The following is a 21,632-nucleotide window of genomic DNA, read 5'->3' on the forward strand; positions in this document are numbered from 1 at the left end:
ATTTTTGGAATCAGTCAAAACAATCTGTTTAATGTATTAACTATATATTCAACTAATTATAACTTAATGATAATGTTTGATTTGCTATTTTTGTAACTGTCAAGCATCGTTTTTGGAAGTTGCTGGTTTTTGAAGTGCCATAGAGTGGTGTTGGTTTCTTCGTTTATGATTGGTGCTGATTAACACTCATCTGTTGCTACAACTCTGCACTGTTAGAGTATAACATGTAAAAAAAAAAAAATTGTGGTCTTCATAGCCTTATCTGCTTCTAGGTTTGTGGCCAGAGTTTAGTGAAGGGGTGTGTCCATGTGTTGCTAGTGACAACTGGGTCTTTGTGTTGTGTTGATGTTGTTTGAGCAACATATTGAGCTTTAATACTGAAGTAATTGACAGGTGTCATCAGTGGCATTTCATTTAAGGTTTAAATGTGTGAAATATCAAAGTTTTATATGTGTTGTTTCTTAACTAATGGATTTTGAATGTTTTACCAGGCTAATTAGCAGCTATGTATATTACATATTTTTAGTTTTCCTGTTGAATTGAGTTGTAATGTACACTGCCATTATATTTGCAATTGACCACAGTGTTGACTAATTCTAGGGACCCATGGCGAAGAGACCCATTGTTACATACTGTACAAAAAAAAGAAGTGTTGCATTTTGTGCCTGGCCTGTAACATAATCTGTGTAACACACCATAGTATTGTATTTACATACACTTCTGTCAAAAAGCTATTTCAAACAGCTTCTGTTCTTTTTATCAAAGAATCCTGTAATGTATCACTGATTCCACACAATATTGCACAGCACAAATGTTTTCAACTTAATAATAGTGGAAAGAAATTGAGCTCCAAATTACAAATGTTTTCTTTAGGATCCTGTGACACTGAGGGGATGGCTTCTAAATAATCAGCTTTGTTGTTTAAGGAATACATTACTTTTTACAATTAATTAAAAATAAGTTATTTAATAATTTTTTCTTGCTGAGTTGACTTTTGAATGTTTTAAGCTTATGTTTTTATGTATGTGTGTGTGTATATACATTTATTTATTATTGTATTAATTCTAATTTTACTTCATTTTAATTCATATCAATTAGAGAGGGAAAATTTTTCCTTTTAGCTGATAAAAAAAACCTAGTTTGAGATCAAATAATTGGCAGACTGTTTCACTGTTCATTAAATTTTCTTTCAGTTATCTCAAATCCAGCTTAGTGCTGTTTATTGTGTGTGTGTGTGTGTGTGTGTGCACCTTTTGTTTGTTTGTATGTTTGTTAGTTTAAACAGGCTGTAACTTTATTAACCTATACTCACTTCTGGTCATGATAGTATAAGTTCGCTTTTGTGTTCTAAGTTTATCTCATTGATAGTTCTGTTTCCATTGTTCTAGATTATTGAACTTTGTGGGGCTACGCGCCTGGGTCATTTCGGTCGGAGTCAGTTCTACATTGCACTGAAGCTCATTGCACTGGCCCAGTCTGGACTGCCCCTGCGCGTGGAGAGCCTGAACAGTGGTGGGTAGCAACAAACCTTCTTAAACCCTTTTATAACGTTTTCTGCATGTGTGTACCGTATGCACCAAATCAATATGCTCTTCTAATGTGAAGCATCACAGCCTTGTAATTTTGTAGATGCTCATTTTACATGGCAGTTGCAGTCCATTACATAACAAGAATTAGAGGATAATCTTACTGCCTCTTTGATGAAAAGGACTGAATGTGTATATTTCAAACACGAGCCATTTTTAATACTGACGTTTAGGTTTTAGTCCTTGAATAGTATGTTTTACATTTAAATTGCTTTTTTTTCCCTTTCTGTTGTATTTGTATATTTCTGTGAAATGTTTGTTTGTGCCTTTAAGTCAAATGCAAATGCTCTTGCTTGTTTTTTTGACTATCATGGCTGTTCTCTATATAAACCCAGTCCCTGACAGGAAGCCCTGTGCAAAAGCACTACATGAATTTTGGGAAGTCAGACACAAGGCCTTGTAAAAGAATGAGAAATTGACAGTGGTATAAATAAGCAGGAAATAAGACCCGGTTCATGGCCTCGAAAACACTGCAAGAACATGAAGACACAGTCAACAGGAGCTTGCTGACAGTACCCTGAAGTTTATGTAGGCTTTGGATAAACTAGGTTTCTATTGATTTCAGTTCCATTGATTTTAATATTAGTAATGAAAGTTTTCGATTAAGTTTCTGTTTGTTGACGGTAGTTGTGTATTAAATCTGTCTCTGAATGCAGAAGTCTAATGTGGAGTTGTGTTTACAGTCAGGGATCTGCCCCTCCCTCGCTTTGTGATGGGCAAGAACGAGCAGGAGACGAGGCACACAGTCATGTACACAGACACTGAGAACCAGGGACCCTACCTCCCCAGACCTCCAGGCCGGGTGCAAGCCAAAAAAGTGTCAGCGCATGAGATGATTCAGCCATGTGTACCCACTGTAGAGCCACAGGTATAAGTTTAATAATATTTTATATTGTATTTTCTTTTGTTTTTCATGATTTTAGTTTTAGTCTTTCACAGAACTAAAAATTATTATTGTTATTAAAGGGTTATTTGTTATCACCTGGGTGTGGTGTGATAGTGATCTGATAACTGAAGAGACTTCCATGAACTCTTTGTGCCAAGGCAGTTAACTCCAAGATGCTTCATAGAGTCTCTGTATTAAGTGTACTGTTTTGCATCTGTAAAATGACTATTTGTTTACTTCAGCATGTATCTCTGCTATTCCAAGGCCATCTGTTTGGCTGCAAGTCTGTAGAGTTACTAAGTAATTCATTTTGTTTATCTCTGGCTCCAGCCGGACACCACATCTCCTGTAGTGTCACCGCACCAGTCCCCTCCCACTTCGCCCCATGCCTGGAGGAAGCACAAACGCCAGGCTAGCGGTGGAAACGTGGACAGACAGCCCTCAGTGCCAGGAGTTGTTTGGCCACCTTTTAGAGAAGCACAGCCAGGTACTCAATATTTAATAATGCAGCCATATATAAAAAATAATATATTATTACATTATATTATTTTTATTATAAGTATTATAATGCAATATTTAATGTAGTAATTATTTCTTAAAGTGATTATAAAGTTGGTAATTCTAACTTAAAGATCAGTTATACTTAGATGTTTGATATTAAATGCCACATGATTTACTGGATTGTTCCTAAAAGATGTGTAGTTTCTTAAATTGATTAATTCTTATCCTTTTTTTTAACTGCTGTCTGTTTCTCTTTCTTTCCTTTCTCTCTTTTTCTGTGTCTTGCCTAAGGACCAGTTACAGGTGAAGGGATGTGGTCCGCCCATTCACCCCCTCCTGTCCAGGAAAGTTGGGTCAGTTTTACAGACACGCCCCCCTCCAGCACACTTCCAATGCATCCCCCCTCAGCTCAGGTAATGCAATGTGGGCCTCCATGTATACATTTGTTATGTATACAACATAATCTGTCACCACTGGCCTGCTGTAACCAAGGCTTCTGTGGCAGAACAGATGTTTACTTTTGTGTTCACAAAAGCAGACTTTATTAAGTATTTGCCAAGCCCAAATGATTGCATGTTCAGAGAATTACCGGTCATACAAGAAATTCGAAAACAAAGTAGTTAAGCCGTTTTTTTTATGTTGTTTAAGCTGTTTAAAAAACACAGTTGAAATCTTCAGATTTAAAATTAAGCACTGTTTTCAACCTTGATATTAGTAAGAAATGTTTCTTGAACACCAAATGTTTCTTGAGCATATTAGAATGATTTCTGAAGGATCATGTGACACTGAAGACTGAAGACTCAGCTTTGCCATCACATGAATAAATAAAATACAAAATTATTGTAATGATTTCAAAAAATGAAGAATTTTTTTTTTTTACAGATAATATTACAAACTCCAAACTTTTGAACAGTAGTGTACATAATATAAGTGTATTACAATATCTAATTCTTATTTTTTTCCATCCTTTTCCAGCCGGACAGCACAACAGTACGAACTGTGCTATCTGCAATGATCACAAATGAAATCCAAAGACAGACCAGCGGTTATGATGACCCCTGGAAAATCACTGATGAGCAAAGACAGTATTACATAAACCAGTTTAAGACCATTCAGGCTGATCTCACTGGTTTAATCCCTGGTTAGTGAGACCTAGTTTTGAACAGTTATTGCCTTTATGCTGTTTTCTGTTTCGAATTTACCAGCCTGAAAACTTATCCATTCTCTATTGTTCAGGATCAGCCGCAAAGGAATTCTTTACAAAGTCGAAACTGCCTATTTTAGAACTGTCTCACATTTGGTAAGTAGTTTTACATGAGTTACACTGTCTCTCTTTGTTCATTTTGGATGACTTTAGTGTAGATCGTCTGAAATAGATGTGTAACCAAGAACTCATGCATATGTTGCCACTCCTTAACAGCATTAGTTGATAATCTTAGCCATTTGCATTCTATTTGTTAATGCCCTGCCTTTAAAAAAATAAAATAAAGGAATTTGTCCCTGTCTTTTTTTTTTTTTTTTTAATTTGTGTCTTAAATAATCATGTTAACTGTATTGACTGACCTGCTTTACCTTGCAGGGAACTATCAGATTTTGATAAAGATGGTGCACTGACCCTGGATGAGTTCTGTGCTGCGTTTCATCTTGTGGTCGCTAGGAAAAATGGTTATGACCTTCCTGAAAAGCTCCCTGAGAGCCTAATGCCAAAGCTTATTGACTTGGATGACTCAGCAGGTAAGCAGAAAAGCCTCACTCCAACCAGAGCTTCAAACTGGGAAATATGCAGCTCAGTTATTTCAGAGCGTTCTGCGTACAGAGAGCTTTCTTAAAACCTTTCCTGAATATGATGTGTGCAAAGTGACATTGCCTAATACACAGAGCTATATGAAATAATACTTCTGTAGTGTAATTATAGTAATTTTTTGTGGCTACTTGTTGATGTTCTATTTGGACACATGCACATTTGGACAATACTATTCAAAATTTTGGGGGCTCTTTTTTTTTTTTAAATAAGTATTGTTGCTCAGCAAGGGCACAATAAATTAACTGACAGTAAACTGACAGTAAATACTTTTTTTGTTACTAAAAAATCTATTTCAAACAAGTGCTGTTTTTTAAAACTTGCTATCCATTAAAAAGACAACAAACACATTAAACCGCACTGTTATCAATATGAATAATGAACATTAATAAATATGGAAATTCAGCTTTGCCATCAAAGGAATAAATTACTTTTTAAAATGTATTAAAATAGAAAAGTTCTTTTTAAATTGTAATAATATTGATATTGATGATCAAATAAATACAGCCTTGGTGAACATAAGACACTTCTTTCAAAAACATAAAAAAATTTTATCAACCCCAACTTTTTGAACAGTTGTTCTCTTATTTTGGGGATTTTCATATTCTTTGTGTTATTTTCCATAGGCACATTTTAAACAGTTTTTAACATTTTCTTATAACCAGGCTCCATACAATAGTAAAAATGCTAAATGTCTTTCAATCTTAAGTTTTTGTCCTAACTAGCTAATGTTCTGGGTTGCAATAAACTGATTTGTTTTTAAATCTCTGTCCTCATAAGTACATATAAAGTCAAAAAAATGTTCCAGTTGGTTGTGACATTGTTACTTCTCGGCATTTTAGTTTAATTGTAGAAAGCGAATGAACTGGCTTCTAATTACAATATTCTAATAACAGCTTTGTAGGAAGTGAGCCTGTATCTTAGCAACAGTTTTCGCATATTAAAATGGAACATAGAATATGCCCTTGGGACCCTGAGAGTCCTTGTGAAGTTTTATGATGTCTATGACCTTTAGATGCAACACTATTCTGCTGATTTCACATTCATGCTAAATGATGTTCAGGTGTCTGCATAAGTTCTTTATCGTCTGTCTGTCTGTATGTTTCAGGAGTTCCAGAACCTGCTCCTGAGGTGGGCTTTTCTGCTTCCCCTGTGGAGGTCACTCCAAATAAGTCTCCTTCCATGCCTTCCCTGAACCAGAACTGGCCTGAGCTCAATCAAAGCAATGAGGTTTGGACTCTGATGTTCTCAATGTACCCTACCTCTTTCACTCGTTTTTCTAGTTCTGTCTACCTTTCTTTATGGTAAATAAAACTAATACACTTCTGGCCAGGAGAAAGTGGTGCCAGCGAAGCACACTTTGATCTCCAGACATGTAACACTCGTGAGAATTGCTGTGACAGTTAATTCTTCACTGTTGTGTTGGGAATGTGGCAGCTTTAAGTCAAAACTGCTGACCTGAGGGTTTTAAGTCTTAGATTAACCTCCTGGAATCATTTTAATGGAATACTCATTTGGAACAAAACAAAATGCCATGATTTGATTGGATCATGTGTGTTTTATACAGCACAGTGAGCTATAATTTTATTGGTTGACATTATTTTTAAAGGTTAGGTCAGCCTGAAGCCAGAAAACATTTTACACATTTTAAAATAAAATATGATGAAAAGTAACACGTTTCTATGATATTCCATGTCTGCCACAAATCATACTTGCTAAATAATTATGACAATCATATCAATACATATCAAAATGATGAGATACTATGTCATAATTATGACATAAGTCAGAATTATGATTTCAAGTCAATTTTATGTCATCATTATGACTCTGTGTCATGGTTTCAAATTTTTATTTCAAAATCATGATTTACCAAAGCATGATTTTTTTCACTTAAATAGTGGAAATTGGCTTCCAAACATTTAACTACAGAATAATTGTTAATAATTGCAAAATTGCAAAATAGGGCTGGAGACATTTAAGATTGCAAAAAGGGTCCATTATGATTTCATGTTTGATTTCAGTTCAATTTGAAAATTATTTTTTTATTTGAATATTAAATGCTTTCTCCTATACCAGCTTAATAGGTACCAAGTAACTTTAAGTAAGATCTTTTTCTTTTTTTTTGCAAAATATTTGTTAGAGCATCCCTGTCTGACATAGCAATATTGGCTCAACCAATGGCAGTGGAGGTTAGGCAAGCAATATCTCTTTTGTTGACCAATGACAGAGGGAGATGGGAAGACTGTTCAAAAAGTCATTCTTTTTGTAGTTTTAATTGAATACAAATTTACACACTTTATCATTAAACAGGGCTGTGTTTCCCAAAAGCTTTGTAAGCTTAAGTTGTTCGTAGAACAATTGTCACCAATGGAGCAATGATCAACTCAAGCTTATGATGATTTAGGGAAGCACAGCCCAGGTCAGTACGTTTTAATCTACAAGATCTTATTATTGGGGTTTCTCTTGTGATGACTACAGCCTGTTTCTTCTAAGCTGATCCTCATAATAGAGAAATAAAATGTGGCATTCCACCTCTCAGCCAATAAGGTCATTAGGAAGACAATTGGTCCTCTGTGTACACCACAGAGTATGCAACAGTACAATGCAAGACAAATCACGGGTTTCTCCTAACAGTCAGAGGGTGGAAAAGGACACTTGTTGTATTACTTGCTTGTGTGAGGAGTGGAGTTGCTCCACCTTGTTGACATGTCTCTGCTTTGTCTCTCCAGCAGTGGGAGACTTTTAGCGAACGCTCCTCAAGCTCACAAACTCTGACCCAATTTGATTCTAACATTGCACCAGCTGACCCTGTAAGTCAATCACTCAATGCTCTTTCATGATTAATGATATTCATTAACCCAGTACTGTGTAAATTCTCTCTGAGAGCGCATGTCCTCGGGATAAATTCACAGCCACAGTGCCATCATCAAATTATTCATTTAGTCTTTCTTTTGCTTGCTGAGCTTACCGGTAATTCTTTCATGCTCTTTCTCTCATACTGAATCATGTAATCCAAGTGATGACTCTGCTGTCCTTTGACGGTGTTGTGATAAAATGTTTGTTTAGTTACTCAGTGTCAGGATCTTAACTTTTTTCTTTTTGTGACTGAGATGATAAATTTTCATTAGGTACACAGTTGTAGTTGTGAGACAGCAGCGGTTGATCTGCTTGTTTCATTGTAGGATACAGCAATAGTCCACCCTGTGGCCATTCGTATGACACCCAGCAAGATCCACATGCAAGAGATGGAGCTCAAGAGAACTGGAAGCGGTGCGTCCATTTATGTGCATTTACAGTGCAAACTCAATTTTTGACTGAATTCTCTTGATTTTGTTATTTTTTATTATATTCTCCATCTTAATCATTATTGCTCATATTTGAGGTTAGGGGTATAGATTTATTTTATTATTTAGTGATTTTTCACCCTAAAATGACCTGCATTGAAGAATGGATCAAAGGCCATATATCACAGAGACTAATTAGGTTTAGGCTTAATTGATCAGAACACTTTTTTTATAGCGTATTATTACAGTAAAATGTGCAGGAAAGCCATTTTGCTATTTTGCTCTCAGAAAATTTAAATCCTAGTTGTTTAAAAGGACATATAATTTTCAGTCTAGAAATCTCTTGTAGGACTCTTTTTTTTTCCACAATCCATCATTAACATACACTATCATTTAAAAATCTGGGCTATGTAATATTTTGTAAATGTTTTTGAAAGAAGCACCTCTTATGTTAATCTAGGCTTAATTTAATCAAAAATTCTGTAAAACTGTACTATTGTGGAATATTATGATATTATTACCATCAGTGTTGGGGAAAGTTACTTTTAAAAGTAATGCATTACAATATTGCATTACTTCCTAAAAACTAATTGCGTTACTTAGTTACTTTTTATTTAAAGTAATGCATTATGTTACTTTTGCATTACTTTTTAAATCTGGGCTTGGCTTGCTTGTTTGCTTTTAATATAAAAAGTTATATTTTTGGCAAATGTAAAAGCCCTTTCACACCAAAAGCCTCAGGCTAAAGGAAATGTGAATTCACTTCTGTACAGTAGAAAGCAGAAGAAGAAAGTTCAACACACTTCAGTGATAAAAAAGAACAACAAATGTTAGTTTATCTTATTAGTATGGTTGTATTGGACCATCGAACCTCAGCAGCAAATTGCTTAATAAAATGGGATTAAATACATAAAGGATATTGTATTATTTAACATATTTAATTACTACAGCTTTGAGTCATATTCTGAGTTGCCTTTATTTGTGTTTATTAATTGAGGAAAACTAAACTTTTTTTTTTTTTTTTGGGTGTGAGTGAGATTAATTAATGCATGTTCTAATTTATTCTAGAACTAAAGTAACATTTTACTCCCAATTTCTCTCAACATGGGGACAGGAGAGCTTTCAATCAATAAATGGGGGGGGGGTGGTAACTGATGTTACTATTTTGAAAAATTAACTCCGATATTCTTTTGAAAATTAAAAAGTAATGCTTTACTAGTTACTTGAAAAAAGTAATCTGATTACGTAACTCATCTTACTGTCACTTGAATAATTCAATGCATCCTTGCCACAATTATTTAAAAAAATATCTCTTAAAAAAAACTTTTTAACTGTTGTGTAATTACAAAATTGATGGATGTAATTATTAGATTTTAAACAAACTGAATTATTTACTCTTGGTTTTATAGATCACACACATCCAACAAGTCCGTTAATTGTGAAACCACCAGAACTTTCTGATGAGACCAAGTTAGCAGCAACTATTAAGTTTCCTGGTACCACTGTTGGTAAGTACATCTGGGACTATTCAAACATTTAAATGACTGACAGGAAATCTTATCCCATAATTCATTCAGAGCCATTACCCTTCCTTCTTATAGGAGATGGCTATAGCAGTTCAGATTCATTTACATCTGATCAAGAGCCCATTTCCAGTGCTGTGAACAGACAAAGGTACTTATCATCTTGCAGCAGACTTTGATCTTTGTTATTCTTTGTGTTTGTGTTGTTGTATCAACTAGGGATGTAAATTTTCGATCATTTCCATGATCGATCATTGTTTAAGTTAACAATCCATGAATCGATTTTTAACCTTAATGCTGCAAAATGCGTCTATTGCGGTGATGCATTATGGAATTTAAAATAAAATGATCTCAAAACATAACTGTGGCTGTGCTGCGCAGTCAGAGAACCGCTTCCATCTGCGCTGCTGCGAACAAACTGTTACTCACATGGAACATTTTTATCTGAGTATAATGACCAGTACTTAGTTTGATCCTGCTCCGGAAAATGTCCGATTTTGAAATTTTGCATCCCGGTAGGCCTATTTGTTTTTAAAAATTCGGCATTTACAATGCATTAGATCATGGCAGTGCGTGCATGCGTGCATACGAGGACAGAGCGAGTGAGGGTTTGGCTAGATTTGGAGGTTATTGCTCAAATCTCATTTGGCACAAATCCAAATGTTTCCATATAAGCAATGTATTTGAACGTTATTTATAATGTGTGAGGTGACAGCTCGATCAACACTTAAAAAACTAACACTTTTTGAAGTAAGATATAATCTGCAAACATTTTTACTTTTATTTATGCACACTCAAGATAAAAATAAAATAAAGCAAACAAACAGAATGTGCATTGTCATCCTTTCCTTTCCGTGAACATTTTATGGAGTGCCGCGACACATGCGTTTTTACAAAGTTTCATGTATACACGACAACGTTTTCAAAACGATCACGTTTACACATATCTGTGAAAATTATAAACAGTACCTGTGGGGAAGTGACGATTATATGTTGTATTGAGCTGTTGATTGTAATATTGGTGAGTTAAATACACACTTTGCGGAAGAAGTGTTAGCAAACTCTTGAGCTGCAACAATAGTAACGTACTCCCACCATTGTTGTGTATGTTTGTTCGCGCTTGCCTTTAAAATCGTCATGTACTGCGCATGTCTACATACCTAACACATACTACGCACGCACATGACATCACCGTTTTCAAAGATACAGCATTGGGTGCTTACACACAAACGATAATGGTGGCATTTTCAAAATCTTGCACTTTGAAACCCATTTTCAAAAATGTGTTTTCGGTTTCCTAAACGCCGTTGTTGTGTAAACGAACAGGCAAAACGCATAAAAAGTGTCCCATTTTTGGCTGAAAATGTGTCGTGTAGACAGCCCCTTAGATTCCATTTTTCCATTCCATTCTTGGTTAGAACAGCAGTTTCCAATCACAGTCCTTGAATAGAACAGAAGTCCTAAGTCCTCCGTGATAAGGGATACATACGAAATATGCAGAGTGATGAGGCGCGAGGACTGGGATTGGGAAACGCTGGGTTAGAACATGGTGTGACATTTCCAGTCGAAACGTATTTACAGCTTGGCTATTACAGGTCTCACTCTGGCACCTCTCCGGAAGGACTGAAGGTTGTGGCTCCACCCCCGCCTCCACCCCGCCCCCACACCACTCACTCACGGTCCTCCTCTCTAGACATGAACAGAAACTTTGCTGCTGTCCCTGCAGGTATGCATGCACACAAACTGTTATACGGTTACTCATAGCTTCATGTTTTGTTGGGGTGTGGTTAGGAAAAGCTGAAGTTCTATTTTGTATTCACTTCTCCATTAGGTCCGCAGCAGCCGGGTGTAGTTGCCTTTCCCCCAGCAGTGCCTCCCAGACCACTGCCCACACAGGTATAGCCCAGTAGTTAGCGATTCTGTATAAACTGCTTTCAGATAATTAGATCACTATTACACTTTCTTTAGAAGAGTCATTCGATATGTAATGTTCAAATCCCCAGACATCAGTTCCTCATGGTCACCGTTCGGTAGAGGGAGATGGTCTTCCAGCACATACCAGCACGTCACCCCAGCAGATGCCAGAACAGCCCAACTTTGCTGACTTCAGCCAGTTCCAGGCTTTTGCTGTCGACCAGCCGGCAGATGATGGAGAGAAACCATCTGACAGTGGACAGGTACAAATGGAGCCATTTATTTACGGTGACAACCCTTTTTAGTGAGGCAACAAATATGCACAAATGAATTGTTTAAAAAAAACTTTAGCATGTTTTAAATAAGTAAATGTTACATATCCTATAAAGAAATGTGTATACACTACCCTTCAAAAGTTTAGATTCCTTCCTTCCTTCCTTTCTTCCTTCCTTCCTTCAAAAAAAGACTCACTGACCCTAAACTATTGAACTGCTGTCTATATATAATGCATTTGTATATATACAGGCAGAAAGATGTGCAGAAACCACCGGGACAATGAGAACAGCAAAGACCGACATTCAGTCAGAGGACCGAAATGCAACCACTGTCAATTCTGTAAGCCATTAACTAACGATCAATCTTCATATTGCATATTACTTCAGCATTATAATCATTTAGTTTATGTTTTTGACAGGCCAAAGTATCCACTCCATTGGCCCCACCCCCTAAACCCGTACGTCGAAGACTGAAATCCGAAGATGAGCTCAGACCAGATGTGGAGGACCTTCCGCAAAAGTCTAACGTCATAGCCACTGTTCTAGCAACCCAGCCCTCAATTCCACGGTAAGATCGTCAAGTCACTCCACCAGGAGAGGATATGGAAAATTTGATTTATTTTACTTATTTTCCTATTGATTCTTGCATTAGTTTCACAATTAAGCAATAAAAAATGTCAATACATTTATTTTGAATACAGTTTTATTACTGTATATTGAAAATTATAAATAAATATGAATACATATAGATGACCATTAATAAAATGCAATATACCGTAGTGTATTTTTTCCCCTATATATGTACTGGAGTTTTTGTTGAAAGGCTTGTCCAGCGATGTTCACAGTGTTTGCTTGTACCCTAAAGCATGCTTCCTCTTCCTGTTCTGCTTAAAAACAGGTCTATCGGTAAAGATAAGAAGGCTATCCAGGCTTCTATTAGAAGAAACAAAGAAACAAATACGGTTTTAGCCAGACTCAACAGTGAATTACAGCAGCAGTTGAAGGTATTTTGAGATGTCCTTTCATGTGACAGAATTATTTTTTTTATAAGACAAGCTGTTTAAATGTGTAACAATTTGTCTTTTTGCTAATTTTGTCTTCTTAGGACCTGCTAGAAGAAAGAATCTCGCTTGAAGTGCAACTGGAACAGCTTAGACCTTTTTCGCATTTGTAAACCGTGTGTGTGTGTTCGCTTCAGATTGAATGTTTGTGTGTATGAAAGTGTGATTACCCCAGTTTTCTCTTGTTATTTGTGTTTGAGTGGTCTGTTGGATCCTCTGGCAGGATGTCCATTTCACCCGTCTCCACTCCTCTGCTTATTGTGTGAGAAGAGACACAGTCGCTGCTTCCTCCAGACTGTTTCTGTCTTACACAGCCATACAGAGGGATGGGGTCCAGGAACATTATCCGTTATGGCACTTTGATGAAACAGAAAGTCTGAGTGGTTGTGTGTGTAATACCCCAGATTTTGCAGGTTATGTTTAGCGTGTGAGGCAAGAGCCTGATGTCATGGCCGGCGGGAGGCTGTAATTCTGGTAAACATGAAGGAGCCGTTTCCCCTCCTGTTCTCCAGAGTCCTGAGGCAGCTTGTCATGTTCTTCCATGTTCGAGGCACCCCTGTGTGCTCAGACAATCATGTTAGGCCATGCACTGGTCGTACAGAGGGGAGAACTGATTTTTGGGAGATCATACTATTTCAAAAGTACGATTTAGAAAATTGATTCTGACAGGCACTTGTTAAAGGGACAGTTCACTCAAAACTTAAAAAAAATATATATATTTTTTTCAACCTTATGTTGTTATTAACCCATATTACTTTAAAAAAAAAATTTTTTTTTTTGAAGAATAATATTGGTATCTGGTCTTTTTAAAGTAATGACAGTATACAAGTAAGGGGGATTTCAAGCTCAAAAGATACTCCAAAAATGTGTGCTATATTGAAATGATTTCATTGTAATTGTTGTAAGGAACAGACACAGATTTTTAATTTTTTTTTGTGTGTAGTGTTCTTCTGCTGCGACTGAATCATTGAGTGAAACTTGAGCACTGGATCAGTTGATGGTGAATGATTCATTCTTTTTTTTTCTTTCTCTCTCTGGATCATCTGAATCTTTGAAAAGTTACAAACTAATCAAATTAATCTTGTTGACAACTCGGACTTCTCTTACAGAAAAATGAATTACAGAATTCTTACAGAAAATTATGAATAACAATTTAAACTTCAGTCTGTTCCTCGTGTAAAAGCTGTTTTATGGCTTTAATAATTAGAAATATAATGCACATTTTGTATGGGGTTCTTTTTATGCGCCTTTTGTTTGTTAGCCCTCATTATGTTAAAAAGAGTGAACAGGATATTCTCCAAAAACACTTTTTGTGTCACATGAAAAAAAGAAAAAACTTACTGAGCAAATTACAGAATTGTTAATTTTGAATGAACTGCCTCTTTAATTTTTCTTTCTCGCCATACTGGTGGACAGCACATCTGCACTGCTGTGCATGGGAGTGTTTGAGGACAATAGTTACTATGGTATGGCATCAAAAACTGCTTTCTTTTTTTTTCTCTTAACACACTCTGGTGGTGTGTTATTACAAAACGACCCATTCAACCTTGTACAGTCTTTCACCCCGGGATGGCAGGTGTCCCTCTCTCAGTCTCAAATGTTGGCTGTACCTTATACGGTACATCATCTGATTCAGTCCTGCATCATAAACACTTGTGACATCATCGGTACGTGAACCTGAGACCTAAAACGGTGACTGCACTCTCTCCCCTTCGGCTTTCATTTGTCTTATCTCCTCACTATTTTTGCATGTCGTTCACAATCTCATTTTGTATAAAAGGCTCTAAACGACGAACCACTCGAATTGTATCTGTAACGTCTGAACTAATGTGACGTTTGTGTTGTTACATAGACTTGCACCATGTCTTTCATTCGTCAGTTTGTTTTGACTGATGTCCGTGTTTTTATTCTGCTCCTCCTTAAAGCCTTACTTCCTGGTGTGCAGGTTTTCACAGTAATGTATCCCCCACGTGCTAAATCAAGGTGAGCCTTTTCTCCCTGCTGTTCAGGCTGATTTACTGTATCAGGGGTATGTTGTATATTGTATGATACACACCTTTTGATCTCTCATGTACATTTGCATTAATTGCTGACTAACAGCAAATATTCTATTTAATTGCTTATATAATGGCTGTGGGATCATAAATGTCAAAAACTGCATGGATGTGTCTCTGCAGAATGAACTAGCAGCTGTGTGATTTTTACACAAAATAAAAATGGCACAATATTTTAATATTTTCCTTTTTTGTCAAGCACTCCAACTGTTTTCCAGCAGTAGTCCAATAGTGCTTTAGAGTCAACTCATAAGCAACTCTCTTTATGTGTGAGTTGAAAGTGAGTGAGTTTAGAAATACTGAATTGAATTTTTCACTTCGATCACTTTATTTGTTCCAAAACACTGATTCTGTATTTTGCTCTGTTACGCAGAATTATGCAGAATAATTATAAAACATTATACATTGTTTTGATCTTCTAATATTGATCAGAGATTAGAGCTGAAACAATAGACTTAGGTTAGACATTTAATGCTTTTGTCCTAGGTGCACTTGCGCATTGTTTTTCAGGAAGCTTTACAGGTAGGTTTCTTGAAGTGTCTTGGAGACATTCTTCTGGATTTAGTTTGTTCTGTCTTTTCATGTTATTCAAGACAGACTTATGGAGCCCTGCACATGGCATGCAGGGAAAAAGTAGGCTAAATTGTACGCAGATTTACTAATTTGTGTACGTGATTTATAAATCGAGAGAAAAAGTTAATAAATTTGATGGAACGAAAGTAATCGTGCACGTTTTAGGACATCGAGGGAACAAATAAGTAAATCGTGTGCACAATTTATTTTCCTGAATGTCATGTGTGGGCGGCTCTGTACAGACTGGATGATGGTGAGGTCAGATCTCTGTGGAGCACTGGCTGTTGTCAGACTTCTTGTGCAAACAAAAATCTCACTGGATTATTACAGTTAATGGCAAAAATTATGTTTGGAAATGTAAACTGATATTTACTACTGACACACTACAGCAACAGATAGCAATAACTGACAAAAAAGAAATAATACTGATAATACTAGTGGCCTACTTTTGCACAGTACTGTATGTCTGAAAATCTGCAGCGTGAAATTCTCTTGCAATGCTGAAAATTTTACACCAATATATTTTAAGATACAAGGAACATTTTGGAATTTTGTGTTTTATTGGTATTTGACAATGTACAGTTGATTAGAAGCACTCATAAGCACTTATTCTATACAATCTGTGAGTGTTAAGAAGGATGAAACCGCAGAATAATGCTAGACAAAAGACATCCAGCTACATGAATACAACGTCTCTCAGTATTTCTAATTCTAATTCATAAGAATCTTCTCAAGTGCTTTTCAGGTTTCTCAGAGAATATCTTTTCATCATCTGAAACACCACCCTCCAAAACATTTAGTTTGTGACCCTGGAGAGGAAAACATTAATATATTTGGTAAATTTGTAAAGATATTTAGCTTATTAAAATGGATTGATGTTAAGACTCACACAGAGTTCTGTTTGTAACGATCCAAAGCCTCCTGTGCCACCACCTCTGAGAATTTCGGGTCTTTCCAGGGAATGTCTCCTGGCACTGTGAAGCTCATATCTGGCCCGTCAAACAGTTTGACTGACACTTTAGTGTCTCCTGGGTTCTCTGCTTTATCTGAGCCTTTTGATATCACCTGCACATAAAATGTTGGCAGCTGAGGGGTCTGCATAGTGGAAGCAGTTACAGTTGTGCTGAAATACATAATAATTAGCACCTACTGCCTGTATTTTAAAGAAGCCATCTTCATTTTTGGTGTGGCTAGCTAGGGAGGACACCCAGCCGAATTGTTTGTTGAACAGGTCCAGCACACTAGAGGTGTTGAACATCTCCTCTTCGAATCGTTTTAGCACATTGTTGTACTCCTGGGTTAAACTCTCAGCCCTGGCAAGAGCCCTTTCCAGCTCCTCCTTCAGGGGGCCTTCCAGGGGCCTCTTTCCAGAACAGTCTGAAGGAGAAAACAAAGCTTTAATTGTAAGCTGGAGTTCTCATCAAAAACTCCCAAACTGGGACCAGTTTTATTTTTTTTTTTATTTCTGTGCTGGATAATAAATGTAAAACTTACCAATGTGCTGGATCTCTTTACATTTCTCACACTCATCCTTCAGTTTAATGCAGCCAGCAGAATTGCGACGAATCTCCCTGCAGGTCATCTTATCATTTCCGAATGGTTTAGTTATAATAACATCCTCATTTACTCTGCCATCTGTGAATACATGTTTACTAAATATAAGGTTTACAGGTTTATTAAATGCATTAAATGAATGAGATATAAGCGGTCTGTAAGTAAAAAAAGAATAATAATCTACCATTTTATGTCATTATACTGTATTGCCATGGTAAAGAAAAAAAGTATAATGTCATATTGCAATAATAAAGACAAAAAATGGACTTCTACTAAACAAAAAAGCAATGGAAGTCTATGGAAACCTAAACTGTTTTAGCACCCTTCAAAATATGTTCACTGAAGAACAAAGAAAGAAATTAGCAATTTGGCAGTTTTGGTTGGACTGTTAATTTAATTGTGATGAATATTGTTTACAGCATTTTTAACTTAACATGATGTTATGTCCATGCTTGTAGACCCTGAAATTTACCTTCTGAAGGGAAATCCATATCACTTCCCATGTAGGGTCCGAAGGAGTCGAACATGTTTCTTGCCATGTCCATCATGGGGCGGAACATGCTGTGGAAGTTATGGAAGCTGTGGAACTCTGGGTTGTTCAGAGGGGACCTGTAGACACGAGCGGCCCGGCTCGACTGACTACCGAACATGCTGGGCATACGGAAGGGACTGGGGAAGAAGCTGGGCTGGTGGAAGGAATGCATGTGGTCGAACACCTTCATGCTGTCCATGAAGATGTTGTCCACTCCGTCTGCAACCTCTGTATACCGCTCCTCAAGATCCTGGAAGCGTCTGGTCTGCTGCTGGTCCTCGTCCACCAGCGTCTCAATATTTTGCCCGTTGATCCAAATGGAGATAGGAGAGGTTCTGTTCAAAATGCCCTCCAGCTAAAAACAGACAGAGAGGGATGGTTTCAAGCACCAGCATGAAGTCAGGATAATTGCAGGGATGTTTGTGCAGACGTATCACCTGTCGTCCCACCAGTCCAGCTCCACTGCTGCAGGTGCGCGAGTATACTTAACACACGTTTTCCTCAAGCAGGGCTTGCACTCCTCCCACAGAGCCTGCATGGTTTCATTACACATGCTCTGTTGCTCACTCAGCTTCTCCTCCATCTCCTGAGCCTCCTTCAGAGCATTCTATTTGATCAAATAATACAAGAAAAAAATTCAGACACTTAAGTTAAAATTAAAAATGTATGAAGTTCATTTTATTTAGATCCGAGTTACACTTTACATTAGGTTCGATTAATTAACAATAGTAAGCAAATGCAATGGGTGTTATGAAGAAACAACAAACAATTTTTCTAAGCATTTAGTGATCTGTTAAAATGAATAAATATTATGTAATATAAATCATATAATATAAATATTACTGTAAATGTGTAATATATTGCCTAGTTTTTATTTTTACAACTTGAAATGTTAATGCATTAATATATGTAATTTATGTAATTAATCTTCATTATTTGTTCCAGCATTTGAGATTTAATCTAATTTTATATTGATTTATGAATGAAATTTTGCTCATTGTTAATTCATAATAATTTACCTAATGTTGTATATAATTCATATACATAATTATTCTGTTTTTATATATCTTGGTTAATGTTAATTTATAACAAATATTAATGTTCATTCATAATAAATGTTAATGTTTTCATGTTCATTTATACAACTTGAAATGTTAATTCATTGTATATAAATATATAGATTATGTAATTTTATTGGTCTAGGTTAATAATTAAGAAATATACTGTATATAAACTGTTCATAGTTAATTTATTCATAATACATTTCTTGTTAGTTAATTTATATATATATATATATATATATATATATATATATATATATATATATATATATATATATATATATATATACATAAATATTTGTCGATTATGTAATTTGACCAGGATTAATCAGTTCTTTATAGTTAATGTTAATTTTTATTTAAAGTTGTCTATCTATCTGTCCTCTTCCTTTTTCACCTCTTTTTGTTGCTTTGTTTTCTCTAGTTCAGACCGGAACCTCTTGTGATCCTCTTCTGTTCGCTCCATCACAGTCTTCATCTCCTTTACCCCAGTGATGGCGTTTTCAATCTGTTTATCCAGGTACTTTTCACCAAGCACTGACATCTCTGCCACAAAGCAATAATGGTTACATTACTCTTGCTAATTGAGCACAACACAGAAAAAACCAATGCACTTACGATTGAGCTCCTCTTTAGTTGGTGGTAGCAGACACTCCACAGAGAGGTAGAGAAGAGAAAGTCCCAGCAGAGACCATGAGACCTTCATCTTTGGTGGCTGATGTTGTGCTGGTTTCAGAAGCGGTTTAACACTATGAACATAAATCAGGAAAAAGTGTGTCATTGAATAGTAAAAACTTTTTTTATTTTATTTTTATTTTTTTATTAAACTGTGGTGAAAGTGACTCAGCAAGTTTATGAAAAATTGCAAAAACCCACACTTTTAATAATGTGGGACGCGCTTAGACAGACTGTGTAGGCAATGAATCCATCAGCATGTCTATTTATGATCGTAGGTCTGATACAAAATATTGGCATTTATCTTTCTGCGACCTTGATGTTTCTGAACAGAGGTCCAAACAGATTTAGTGGGCCTTATATAGTGTGCTATATAATCTCATAGCCAAAAAAAATAATCTACAACACAGTTAATTGAAAAATACAAATTCTCTCATTATTTTCTTAACCTCATGTCATTTCAAATCTGATTTTCTCTATCTGTGGAACACAAAAGAAGGTATTTTAAAAATGTGGTTTTGTTTTGTTTTTCTCCATACAAATCAATGGGGTCCAATGTTTTTTTTAACTAAAAAAAATTATTTTGTGTTGTACAGAAGAAAAAAAAAAAGTCATACTGGTTTGCACCAGCATGTGGATTAGTAAATGATGACTCACTTTTGGTTGAACTATCCCTTTAACCACTAACAAAATCATTGGAGGTGTAGCAAACTTGCAAACGTTTAGATGTTCCCTTCACTGATTCCATGGATTTGAAAGCATATCCCCTTCATTTAAGCTTGCTCTGACGAAATTTAATCCCAGTTTTGTGAGTTTGCAGAAACTTCTGAAGATTACCCTTTTTAATAATGCTGCACTTTAAATCATGTTTGATATTTCTAAAGACAAACCATTGGTCCTCAACGGCTGCTGTGGAGTTTGTAATTCACACCAGAGTCAGTGTAAATATAATAAAGGCCTTGAGTCAGTCATGGGGACAAGTTTCCTCTTTTTAGCCTCTGTACGTGTACATAGAAACCCCAACTCTACCAAATGAAAGCCAGGAGCCTAGTTACATAAGAAACATGCACAAATGTCGGAAGACCAATGAACAGACAGAAATATGGAGTCACATGGAAAGGTTTTTTTTTTGTGTGTGTGTGTGTGTGTTGTAAAATATGGTGTGCAACTTGCAGTGTTTTGCTTTCTCCATAATATAACCTTGAAGTTCCTCAAAAATGTTGTTTGTTGCAAGCATACAATTTTATCTTCTTTTGCTTTTGTTTGAATTAATCTTGCCCTTGTGCCCTTATCTTGAGAGATTTGTTTTGGAATGAGGTTACACATCGCTGTGGTGTTTTGTAAGTATCACACATGTGGCTTGCTCTGACGGGATTTGCTTTGTTTAATGATATCTTGCTAGGGCACAGTATGCATCCTGAATGTAGTTGACCTGGCTTAGTTTCCCTCATTGGCTTTGGGGCTGCGAGACAAATTCCTCTCTGCAGTGAAAAAATCAATACAAATTCGCCTAGGGAAAGCACAGACAAACTCGACTCAACAAACAGCCCAGTTAGACTTTTTGGATGAAAATAACCACATGAGGATGGATTGTAATTCAAAAACACCATAAATGATAAGTTATTCTATCTCAAGTACAAACAGAATCTTATTTGCATTTATACAGTAGTGGGTTATTGCTCAGTAGTTGGGGAAAATGCATTAATGCAGCATTAACTACAATGCAATTTTATAGTATGTCAATTAGGTATTACATCACTGTAACCATAAAATAAATAACATCTTACATAAATGTATATATTAGCACAATTATATAATATCTATAAAAGCATATTTATATAAACAAGATTGTCAGCATCCTTGTAATATGCTATAATGTACTCACCCTGCTTGGATTCTTTTTCTTCCCTGCAGATGGACTGTGCCTCCTCTGATTTGTTTTTATACTGGGAGGTTGGGTGATGTTGACGACGTGATTCACGGGATGAGAATGGCCGTGGCTTTGGACTTTTCCAGAAACTGTTATTGTCAACGGCAGAGGCTCCGTCTGACCAGAAGTGGGCAACATTGCACTATCTCCCTCATTTCATTGTGCTTGTAGAGGCACATCCCGAACATGGGGTTTACGGGAAAAAATTGCCCTCTAGAATTTACCGGCAAAGACTGTATGTGGATAATTCATTACTGTCGGACAGTTCCAACATTTAACAGTGGTGAATCACCTTAATGTGACCTGCTGCATAACATCTGCTTCAGCTGTGCAGAGAATAATTCAGTGTATCACATATAAAACTAGTTCATAACAGTACTGAAACTAAGTAAACAAGTGCGCAGGTTATACAAGCTCAA

General features: G+C 36.2%; 1 protein-coding gene and 1 pseudogene across 3 annotated transcripts in view; one reads left to right on the forward strand and one right to left on the reverse strand.

Annotated features, from left to right (window-relative positions):
* The window catches only part of reps1 (RALBP1 associated Eps domain containing 1), a 16,163-nt gene extending 1,096 nt beyond the window's left edge, over positions 1-15,067 (forward strand). The window contains exons 2-20 of one of the 3 annotated variants that reach the window (XM_026290244.1): positions 1,389-1,512; positions 2,270-2,454; positions 2,803-2,959; positions 3,265-3,326; positions 3,949-4,114; positions 4,210-4,273; positions 4,553-4,707; positions 5,883-6,004; positions 7,507-7,587; positions 7,960-8,047; positions 9,471-9,569; positions 9,663-9,735; positions 11,180-11,310; positions 11,416-11,480; positions 11,588-11,761; positions 12,024-12,113; positions 12,193-12,341; positions 12,672-12,777; positions 12,879-15,067. In XM_026290244.1, the coding sequence (XP_026146029.1) occupies positions 1,389-1,512; positions 2,270-2,454; positions 2,803-2,959; positions 3,265-3,326; positions 3,949-4,114; positions 4,210-4,273; positions 4,553-4,707; positions 5,883-6,004; positions 7,507-7,587; positions 7,960-8,047; positions 9,471-9,569; positions 9,663-9,735; positions 11,180-11,310; positions 11,416-11,480; positions 11,588-11,761; positions 12,024-12,113; positions 12,193-12,341; positions 12,672-12,777; positions 12,879-12,947 (2,160 nt within the window). In that variant the 3' untranslated portion in view covers positions 12,948-15,067. Of the gene's footprint in view, positions 1-1,388; positions 1,513-2,269; positions 2,455-2,802; positions 2,960-3,264; positions 3,387-3,948; positions 4,115-4,209; positions 4,274-4,552; positions 4,708-5,882; positions 6,005-7,506; positions 7,588-7,959; positions 8,048-9,470; positions 9,570-9,662; positions 9,736-11,179; positions 11,311-11,415; positions 11,481-11,587; positions 11,762-12,023; positions 12,114-12,192; positions 12,342-12,671; positions 12,778-12,878 lie in introns of all 3 variants that reach the window. The other 2 variants (XM_026290243.1, XM_026290245.1) reach the window with 2 other exon arrangements.
* A 931-nt stretch (positions 15,068-15,998) lies between these two features.
* Positions 15,999-21,321, reverse strand: LOC113120438 (clusterin-like; annotated as a pseudogene).
* Positions 21,322-21,632: the final 311 nt, after the last annotated feature.

Source organism: Carassius auratus, chromosome 20 (genome assembly GCF_003368295.1).
Source record: "Carassius auratus strain Wakin chromosome 20, ASM336829v1, whole genome shotgun sequence".
NCBI classification, from domain to species: Eukaryota; Metazoa; Chordata; class Actinopteri; order Cypriniformes; family Cyprinidae; genus Carassius; species Carassius auratus.